Genomic DNA, 10,975 nt, shown 5'->3' with positions numbered 1-10,975 from the left:
GTGATCTTGGCTCACTGCAACCTCCGCCTCCTGGGTTTAAGCGATTCTCCTGCCTCAGCCTCCCGAGTAGCTGGGATTACAGGCATGCATCACCGTGCCTGGCTAATTTTTGTATTTTTAGTAGAGATGGGGTTTCACCATGTTGGCCAGGCTGGTCTCGAACCCCTGACCTCAGGTAATCTGCCCGCCTCAGCCTCCCAAAGTGCTAGGATTACAGGCGTGAGCCACCACGCCTGGCCTATTTCCTTTATTTTCAACAGGGTTTTTAATTGCTAAAAGGTTACTGGTATGTTTTCATGGATTCTCACAAAATCCTACACAGTAGGTCCCAAAAACTTGGGGGTAAAATAATTGGAGTAATGGCATGGCAATCATGTCTTAGAGAAACTGGCCTGACTTAGGATCCATGGCCTAATGCCCTTTCCAACATTAAAAATAATGAAGTGCACAACACTAACCATCCCACAAAGTCAGGGCTCTATACTTAGGACACTGCAAGCATCCAAACACTGGGCAGAGAGCTGTCCTCCATTTTAAGGTATCGAACACTCCATTTTACCTGCATATTTTTACAGACTGGATGGAAAATCAAGAAACAAAGATGGCTGACACACCACAGTAAAATAAGGTGGAAGTTATATTGCATTTTCTCACTTCGGATGAGCACCATGATAGTCCCTATCTCTGGGGCAGTGTCCCAGCTCTGCTGTCAACATACTGGGTTTATATCACAACTGATGTGAACCAGATGTGATTCATTACTGTATTTATTTAAGCACACATTATGCACCCATATCTCAGTGGGTACTACTTAGGGATTAGGAAGGAAGAAGGTGAGACTCCAAGCAAATGTTCCAACCCCAGGAGACTGGCAGGCAAAGCCTCAAGCAGTCCAGCTGTGGGCAGTTCATTGGGGAGAGCAGTCCAAAGAAAGTCACTAAGTCTTGAACTAGTGAAATGAAAATTAGTGTTAAGTCTATGAGGAGGAAGAAAGACAGGGGAATTGAGAGAGAAAAGCCAGGGAAAAGCAGGGAGGTGAGAACCAGCTTATTTGGGGATAAGGAGAGCTGGCGTGGACTTGAGTTGAAGGCTCACAGGAAAGTGACACGAAAGCGAACACGAGAGACTAGTAGGGACCCACTGACCCTGGGCACAAAGGCCAGACTGACGTAGGTAGCAAAAGGCAGGACTTGGAAGAGAGGCCACTGTGGGGTGTTGATTCAAGAGATTTTGGCCGGGGAAAGACAATTCCCACCAACCATTTGCAGGCTTCACAGCGTGGGAGAAACATGGTGTGGCAGCCCCGAAGCACAGGCCATTTCAGACGTGGCAGGCACCTCTCAGAGGGTCCAAAGGGCTAAAGCCCTGAATTCAAGCCAGTCTGATACCATGATGGTCCTGTTCAGAAGGCAAGAACCAACGCTCTGGGGTGTCCTGGGGCCTCTGAGATGTCCTGTCTAGGCAAGGGAAACAGGTAACCTGGACATGGATGGGGCCTTTGGGTACCCAAATGAGTAACCTCCAGAGCCAGATAGGAGCTGGGGACTTTAAGGGGTTAGAGGTAGCCTGGCTGGCCCCAGGATTCCCTCTCAAGTAGCATCCTGCCAGCCCTGTATATTAATCTGATGGATCTCTTCCAGGCTGGGGTAAGTCCAAGAGGCTTCAATTCCATATGGCACCACCCAGCCTGAGTAGAACAGAACCTGCTTGGAGCCACATTGCTCAAAGCAAATTCCATGGAACCCTCATCCTAGGATGCTCTAGAAAAAAAAGGTTCTATGATTACACAGGTGTGGGACACCTTGCATATGCTATCCTCTCCATCCTCCCAATGCAAAGGGAAGGCTCTGAAGAGCCCTTCAGAAAAGAAATTAACTTTGCTTAACCCAGTTATTCCTGCAAAATAACCATAAAACACATTAGGGCCCTCTAGCCACGTAGAAAGAGGCAGGTGACAGGGCTTCTGCTGGCCCCAGACTGGCAGAGGGCTTCATCACTGTAAGTCTCTGGCTGCATCCCCTGTCACCACCCCAGGCACCTCCAATCTAAGAAGGCCAGTCGCCTGGGGATGTGCTGACCTCACCAGGCTGCCCCGTGTGAACCAGGCATCTACATGATGTTCTTGCTGCTGGAGTAGTACGCTCTTAGTAATCCTAAATCATTGTTCAAAATCCTACCCGGGAAATAACTCTTTGAGATGCCTCCCCTGATCCTCTCAAGAAACAGCCAACTGACCCCTAAAATCCTCGAACCTCAGTTTACTCAGAGCAGTGCCTCCCTACTTTTTTTTTTGAGATGGAGTCTCGCTCTGTCACCCAGGCTGGAGTGCCATGGCGCAATCTCGGCTCACTGCAACCTCCGCCTCCTGGGTTAAAGCAATTCTGCCTCAGCCTCCCAAGTAGCTGGGATTATAGGCGCACGCCACTGTGCCCAACTAATTTTTTTGTATTTTTAGTAGAGATAGGGTTTTGTCATGTTGGCCAGGCTAGTCTCAAACTCCTGACCTCAGGTGATTCACCTGCCTTGGCCTCCCAAAGTGCTGGGATTACAGGCATGAGCCACTGTGCCCATTCTCTACTTCTAATCCTCCTATGGGCTTTGTCATTGCAAACCACATCCTGGATGATATTGATGTATGATACTTATTTTTGTGTCCAGGTCTTTCTCCTCATCTAAGTGCTCTTTGAGGATTAGAGATGTGGCGAGAGTGTGTGTGCAGCCATGCGTGGAGAAAGACCCGCCCCGCCCCACCCTGCCCACTGCAGTCTCATGGTGAGAACATCTTACTCAATGTAAAATCTTGGGCTTCAAGATTCCCTACGTCTTCTTCATACATTACCGGTACCTCAATGCAGGCCAACCGCTTCATCTGGCAGCTAAGTGAAGAAATTGCCATTTTTCTGTTGCAAGAGGAAAAGCTAGCTGTTGAGCTTATTTAAGAAGTGGTTCATGTACATACTGTGTTTTATGGGGGATTTAAATGCTTTTCTTCTTAGCAGTCTGCTGAGAGCATCAGTCCCTGCAATGGACTCATGCCTCTATGCCCCGTGGCCAGCCTGTGCCCTTCCTGCACACAAAGTCCAGCAAAAACATGCAGCATAATTTAAGTATAAATTGAGACTCTCAGGGTCTACACGCACTCCCACCACTGCTGCCACCATCACCGGGGAGACCAGGCCCGCCGTCCAAGGCAGGCTGGGTTCCATGCTTTCAGAACTAGGTGCTGGCCTGGCGGAGAGCAACCTGGGTGACAGCCGCCAAGAGTCCCCAGACACTCACTTCTGCTGGTCCTTCATGGTCTCGATGATGCTCCTCAGCTCGCGGACCTGTGTCCTTAGCTCCTCCACGGCCGCCTGGCTACTGGCCGCAGGCTCCATCTTTGGTTTTCCTTCCGTGCCGAACAGAGAAGGGGAGTTGGCTCTGTGTCCAGCTGTTCCCAAAGAGGATGACAGCAGGGAGGGCACCGCCGAGGACAGAGGGGCTGGCCCACCACCACCTGCTGCCATGGTCCCCGGCTTGGGCGGCAGGGATGCTTTGTTGTCGGACACCTGTGACGAGGGAAGGCAGGGAGGGTTCAGGGCTGGGGATTTGTGTGTTGTGTCTTTGTCCTGGTTAGTCAAACTCTCTGTTAACACCGCTGTCCCTGCCTCTACTCCACACACTCCATTCACTTGTTCCTTCATCCACAAGCCACCAAGGGCCTGCTTGGTACAGGCATTTCCCCCTTACTCACATGCCGCCTTCTATGTATTTTAAATGTGACCTTCTTTCTGGACAGAGAGTTTCCGACTGGTTCAATATACACACCGAGATGCCCAGCTACTTGCCAGGCACCACAAACTCTGAAGTGAACAAGACATTGAGGCATTCTCCTGGTCTCCAGGGAGCTCAGAACCCAGTGGGGTGCAGACAGACAGACAGACCAACGCACTGCGATGGGGGGATGACTGCACAGAGGGAGGTGAGCATACAGAGCCCCAGAAACACAGAAAAGGGGCCAGCCATCCAGATGGGTGGGCATCGCAAGCAGGTGCTGACAGTCTCGTCTTGGAGGAGGACCAAGAAGTAGCCAGAGGAAAGGAGGGGCACTTAGAGAAACAAGCTGCAGCGGGAGGGAACACGCCAGGCAAAGGTCTAGAGACCGCAGAGCAAAATGCATTGGTGGGAAGTACTGCTAGAGCATCAGAGGGGGCAAGAGAGGGCCTTGGGGGCAGAGCTAAGGCTGGGAGGTACAAGCAGCTGGGCGAAAGGGTGAGAGGAGGGCACACCATGCTGAGGACCATGCTGGTTGCAGAAGGGCCTAAGGGTTGGCAGATCTGGAGCTGGAGAGAACTGCTGGGAGAGTCTTACACAACGTAAGCTAGAAGTGGTCAGGGTTTGACCCAGGCAGTGGTTAGGAGGATAGACACAAGACAACTTTGAGTGATGTAGCGAAGGCAGGCGCAGCCGACACAGAGTGCCAGGCATTGTTCCCAGTGCTGGGGGCAGGAGTGGGCCAGAAGGATGGAGTTCCTGCCCTCATAGAACAGATGCCTTGTGAACAGGGAGATGTGGTCCTGGACAGGATGCAGAGGGTGGAGGAGGAAGGACAGATCAGGGACCACGGGTGCAGTGGACACACCAGGCATCAAGATTGTACCTTTCATGGGAGAAACAGCAGGTTGAAGAGTCAGATAATGAATTCTGTTTTTGACACATTGGATTTTAGGAGCCCTTAGTGACTGGGAAAGAGGAGGAGGAGAGGGGATGAAGCAGAAGAGAGGCCTAGAGGAGAGTCCAGAAGGATCAAAGTGGTTGCATGAAGGGTGAAGGGTGCTGAGAGGAAAACTGGGTGGAGTCCACTTGGTGGAGCCAGGGAGACAGAAACCTGCTCGTGGCAGATGAGCACCTGGATGGGAGGCGAAGGTGTGGCCTGCAAGTTTAGGACTCTCTTTCCAGAAACTTGTTTGAGGCAGGAAGACAGGAGAGAGGGAGCATGCTCATGCGGAAGCCTCAGGGGGAGGTGGGATCAGGGAAGGGTTCCGTTCACTTTCCAGGACTGGGGAGACCCTAAGCTGCACGATACGCTGAGAGAAAGAGCCAGCGAAGGGCCAGTCTGAAGATGGAGGAGACTGGCGGGGGAGGCCTGATGGAGACAGAGTGTCCTGAGAAGGCCAGGAGGGCCCAGGAAGAAGGACAGTCATAGATGAGAGAGAAGAGGGGTGCCCAGTAGGCCCCTGGGGGAGAAGGCACCAACAAGGGAGCTGGGAGGCAGGTGGCAAGGAGGGAAAAGAGTGGGACAGGATGTTGGGAGGCGGGGAGGATAAGCAGCAGGGCAGAAGTAGAGGCTGGTGGTGAAGTTTGGCAACACGGCCGCGAGACTCCCTCCAGCAGCAGGTACCCAGCAGGCCACCCCAGCACAGGAGCCAAAAGGGGCTTGGCTGGCATGGTGAGGAGGCAGAGTCTGGATTCAGGCTGTGCTAGAGGGAGAGACTGGGCAGAGAAAGCCAAAAGCAGATGGGCCATCATTCCCAGCCTCTCTGCTCGCCTTTTTTCTGCCAAGTTACCATTGAGGAAAAGCGCTCTCTGCTGCCAGGGATAGAGCTCCGCCAGCCCGTGCTTTATCATTAGTAGGAGTTAGAGTAAGAGGGAAGAGGAACTGACATTTCTGGAGCAATGATCACATGCCGGACGCCGGCTAGACAATTTGAACAACGATTGGTTGGCACAAGCATTTTACCAAGCAGAAAACGGAGGCTGAAAGAGGTGGCCGAGTAGTTCCCCAAGACTCCTAGGTAACAACCGGCGGAAACGGGGAGTCAATTCCCTATCAGCCAGATCCCTCAAGTCCAGCACTGCAACTGTGGCTACCTGAGTCTGAAGATTTGCGCTCTCCTGTCCTTCTCTCCTTTGCTTGTCACCTATTCCTGGGCTTACGCCTTTTCCTGTTTCCCATCCTGCATCCTTGCGGACCTCCCATACTCCTGTGACCCACCAATCAATGCCTTTCCACTGACTGACTTCCAGACACTTCTTGAATCAAGGCTTCCCTTGGCATTTCCTACATGACTCGCTCTCCCGGCCCATTTCGGCTACTGAGCAATTTTAAAGCCCTCACAGAGTATAGGCCACCACCTTCCCTAGATCAAATTAGTTCAAGTGGAATTTCTAGAAGCAGTGAAGAGCATGACATGACAACTCCGGGGAAGTAAAATAGGCTAATGGGATAGAACTGTGCAAATCAGAACCGTGAAAACCCACTGTCCACCAGTAGATGTCACTGTAGAGACACCCCAGGGATGTCAGAATGAACCTATACCTACAGTCACCAGAAAAAACGGGTCTAAATCCAATTTCTGCAAATGGAGTCCTTTTATAAAGAAAGAACGCTTCGGTTTTGTGAATAATTACAATTGATCTGTTGTATAGGATCACGTTTTGCATACTGTATCAGATTTGTAAGAAAATCTATACATGTAAATTCTTAAATCTACGGAGAAGGAAAATTCCACGGTAAACTGATTTCTTTGTGCTATTCCTGCTTCAAGTGACTACAGTTTTCTGCTTTTAGACAGAAAGAAGTTGCTAATATTCAGAGAAAATAGTTCCAATTGACTTGGTTTGCTTAGTGGGAGAAAATGGAATTTTAAAATCTTGGTCCGTATTCATAGGAAGAAGAGAATTTATACAAGATGTTCCTCAAAAGTTACATGCAGTAGCCAAGAGCTAAATGTCTTCCTTGTTTCTCATAAAGTATCTATACTATTCTCTGGGCATGGAATCAAATTAAAGTGTTTTTAGACTATAAATTTATCATAGAATGTGAATCCAAATCAATTTTCTTTAAGAGACCACATTAGTTATCTATATTTATGATCTTCCAACTATAATTTGTGACCAGCTTTGAACATAAAAGACAAGATCTGTGGGCAGAGGGAACAGCATTTAATATATTTAATGTCTTCTCTCTAGACATCTCAGGGCTTTTTAAATTGCTCTGGTTGTGGTGATGGTGGTAGTGTGTGAAGGCATTTGTGAATGTGTGTGTGATGGTATGAAGAGGAGATCAAACCACAAGAGAGAAACATGGGAAATAAACAACTGAACTTGTATCTCAGGGATTCTGCCTAGTTTTGGAGACTGCAACATGCCTCGAGGATTTTGATGAGTAATAGAATCGCTGTCATTGAAGAATGACAAACACCTGCACTGTCTGTGTATCTTTGTTTGGTTGATAACCCATCATTAGCACATGCATGAAATGACAGGGACACCCTCGCCATGGCTAGTCACTCACTTGGGATATGGTAACAGTCTTGGAAGTTTTCTTTGACGCGTCCACTCCTCTGTGCGCAAGTGAAATGTGTTCCTCCTTATCCTCTTCGGGACTTGGGGAGTCGAAGATATCAGGGCTTGAAAGGGATGACTGATAAAGCCAAAAGAAAATGCTTTTGTCAGAATTACACCTTAGCTGACACCGCTTTCGTGAATATAATGCTATGTGCTTTCCAAAGCCCTCGACACTGCTATTTTGTCTTCTCACGATAACCCTGTGAGGCAAAAAAGTGTGCTGTTATCCACGCGCTCAAGAGCTGATTAGTGGCAGAACTGCGACTAAGAAGCAAGATTTCCTAAACCAGGGATCTTGCCACTGATGTCCATCGATCACTTCAGTCTTGCAAGCATCCATCGTCCATCCTTTCCTGCTCCTTCCTCTAAACATTTGCTACCATGTGCCAAGCACTGAGCTTGTACTGCAGACTTAGTGACATGCCACACAGAATGCCTGCCCTCACAGGGCTGACAGTCCACCAGGGAAGAACCCCACACAGGTCAACAAGAGGCTGCTCTAATCTGCCTCTCCTCCATTCCCTCCTCTTCCTTTTCCTTGACCTTTTCCAGGATTGCTAAATCTGCTGCATACGGAAGTGCCCTAAAGGATGTGTCTGAGAGAAAACCATTTCCAGGGATAAGGGCTCACCAGGCTGCGTTCCAGTGACTGGTGTTTCCTCAGCTTGAGAGCACAGCTCTGCTCGCTAGTGCAACAAGCTCATATCTCCTTTGGTACCTGCTGCTAAATCTCTGCGCTCATTATTGCTGACAGTCAACATTCATTTTGGAGTCTGTATTGCTACAGTATATTTACAGAATGGCAGCATCTTTTGGTAAAATATAGGACGACACCCCTGTTCTTTCTGCCTCACTGTGAAGATCACTGTAAAGATAAAAAAGCCAGATGAGGCCACGCGCGGTGGCTCATGACTGTAATCCCAAGACTTTGGGAGGCTGAGGTGGGAGGCTCTCTTGAGCCCAGGAATTTGGGACCAGCCTGGGCAACATGGCAAAACTCCATCTCTACGAAAAATACAAAAATTAGCCAGGCACGGTGGTGTGCACCTGGAGTCCCAGCTACTCGGGAGGCTGAGGTGGAAGGATCACTTGAGCCCCGAAGGTCGAGGCTGCAGTGAGCCATTGACATTGCACCACTGCACTCCAGCCTGGACAAAAGAGCAGGACCTGTCTGAAAAAAAAAAAAAAAAAAATTCTGGACCAATTCACTGGAATTCACTTGGTCATAGATGATCACTGGGCTAGAATTTCCCTATTTTAGAACAAAGCAAATTAAAATAAGAGTTCCTATAGCAAGGAATCCTTTATAATGAAGAATCTTCCAGAGATCTCTTTGGACAAGCTCATCTTCGGCTTCATCTCTATGCTTTCTACCCTGGTGGTAGAAAAACAGTCCCATTTAAAGTCATCACTTGGCATCATTATAGAAAAATTACACTCAAAAATATTGTATGTTTTCTTCTGTTTACTTAAGGCAGAAATCTAATGCATTTTAGGGAATTTTTAAGCAAAGTTTTCAATTTAACAGGTTTTATTTGTTAATCTTCATTTAATCTGAAAATCCAATTACCTAGAATAACGTTTCCCCCACCACCAAGCCTTCTTATTAATCTAGGCTTAACTGCTTAGCCACCATACCATGCCTGGATCCTTTCATTCTGAGATTTTATTCAGAAAGCCAGTTCCCTCTAATACAACCTAGGGTTCATGAGCCGCCAATCAAAGCTTGCTCTTTGAATCCTATAAGCATAAAGAGCTTCAGCCAGGGTCAGAGGCCCCAGGCTGGGGAATCATGACTGGTATATTCCCTCCATCATTCCCCCCAATGGCCTTTGAGGAATATGCCCATATCCACTAAGCCTCCACTTGCCTATGAAAAATCCACATGTGCTAACTGGAAGAAGACTAAACAGGAATTCAAAGTACACATCCAAGTGGGGATGAATGGGAATGAAGGGAAGAGAATACAATATTTATACTTTAAAGCACAAACATATCCTTTTGTTCTAAGTCTGCAAATGAAATCACTTCATATAAAATGTCAAACTTCGAGTCACTGTGTCATAAGCTTCTTGCAGACAGTGACCATGTGCTTTTCATTCCAGTTGTATCTTTGGTACCTGGCACAGTGCCGAGCCCATAGGGGATAGATTTCTATAAAGATTTATTGAATGAATGAACAACTGTGTAGTCTGAAGGCAGTGAAGATGATATGTCCTTACCACATCCCCCAAATACATACGAACTCTCAGCCATGGGATGTATGGACCAAAGATGAGACAAGAGATGGTAATTTAAACCTGTCTGTAATTCTGGAAGTCACAAGGCTCTCTAGACCTTGAAAAGTTGGGAAGGATTTGGAAGGAAGACAAAAATGATGAAGGATTTATAGAGAATATGGAGGAGGTAGGATTGAAAAACAAAATATAGAGATACTAAGAAGCAACTAAACAGGTCGTGGGTATAAGAGGGGTGTTGGGGTGGGGTGTGAAAAGGTGAGAGGGAGAGGGGAAAGAAGGTGGTGTTGACAGAGAAGTCTGTATAACAGTAAAAAAAGTCAGCTACTTTTAAAAGTCTTTCACCCAAAAATGTGTCAATGCAAAGTTAGGTTTGTTTCATATTAAGAGGAAAAATAGGATGACTCAAACCATACTTCCAGACTCTAGATATGAGAGAAGAGGTTCCAAGGAAGTGACATTCTTTTTCTTCTAAATGATGACACCTTAGGTGGGATCAGTGATGACATGAAAATAGGATGTGTCCTGGGAAACCTGCAAAAGGTTAATTCCTTGGTTTATCTGGGTAGAGGTTACAAGGACTTAGACTCACTGGAACAAGGCAATGTGCTATACAGAAATAAACAGATACAGAGAGAGAGAGAAAGAGATCTTACACACAGACACAACTTGTGGAAGGTGAGCTTGGAGGGGACGGAACAACCTGTGGCAAAAGCAAAGCATACATTTCCCTTTGACCCACTTCCAGAAAATTTTTACCCAAGTCAATAATTTTAGAGCAGCATCAAGCTTTTTCTGCAGTGACATTCATTTGAGTGTTGTTTATAATGAGGAACTGGAAAAAACATAAATGCCCAATAATGGTATATTGGCTAAACACTCACATACTCATAGGTTAGAAAAATGGGCAGCCATGAAATGTGATGTCAGGGAAGAATGTGTCATGACTGGGGAGAAAGGAACACAACAGAAGAGGAGAAAAGCAAGTTTCAAAATGATGCATATTACGTAATCCTATTTGTGAAGAAATAATTTTATATACACAATTTTTTTTTTTAAAGCTAAGGCTGTATAGCAAAAAGTTAACAGTTCTTTGCACTGGGGAGCAGGATTACAGGTGACTATCTTCTTTATGCATTTTTTAGTTCAAATTTGGTACAATAAGCGTGTACTAGGTTCGCAATAAAAAGTCATTCAAAATGACCCAAACAAAAATCTTCTATGGGTTATCCTGAGTGTTCCAATCGGTCTCTCCTTCATCATCAGGCGCCTCATATGTTTGAAAACAATCTCCTGAAGGTCTGCGTGGTATTCTGTGGAGGGGTACAGGCAACGGGGATTTGAGAGAAAGGTTCGGCTGCTGCCTGATGCTATACAGGAGCAGATCTTTATTGAGTAAAGTTTTGTTT

At 47.1% G+C, this 10,975-nt stretch overlaps 1 protein-coding gene across 4 annotated transcripts in view; it reads right to left on the bottom strand.

The window, feature by feature from the left end:
* Nucleotides 1–3,252: 3,252 nt before the first annotated feature.
* LOC111531657 (SH3 domain-containing kinase-binding protein 1) overlaps nucleotides 3,253–10,975 on the bottom strand; it is a 307,782-nt gene continuing 300,059 nt past the window's right edge. For 3 of the 4 annotated variants that reach the window (XM_023198963.2, XM_023198967.2, XM_023198966.2), the window contains exons 14-15: nucleotides 7,277–7,405; nucleotides 3,253–3,548 (exon numbers count right to left, since the gene is read on the bottom strand). In XM_023198963.2, the coding sequence (XP_023054731.1) occupies nucleotides 3,276–3,548; nucleotides 7,277–7,405 (402 nt within the window). In that variant the 3' untranslated portion in view covers nucleotides 3,253–3,275. The remainder of the gene's footprint in view (nucleotides 3,549–7,276; nucleotides 7,406–10,975) is intronic. The other variant, XM_026451886.2, reaches the window with a different exon arrangement.

This window comes from Piliocolobus tephrosceles, chromosome Y (assembly GCF_002776525.5).
Source record: "Piliocolobus tephrosceles isolate RC106 chromosome Y, ASM277652v3, whole genome shotgun sequence".
Classification (NCBI taxonomy): Eukaryota; Metazoa; Chordata; class Mammalia; order Primates; family Cercopithecidae; genus Piliocolobus; species Piliocolobus tephrosceles.
The sequence above is the reverse complement of the archived record's forward strand: the minus strand, read 5'-3'. Positions and strand labels throughout refer to the sequence as shown.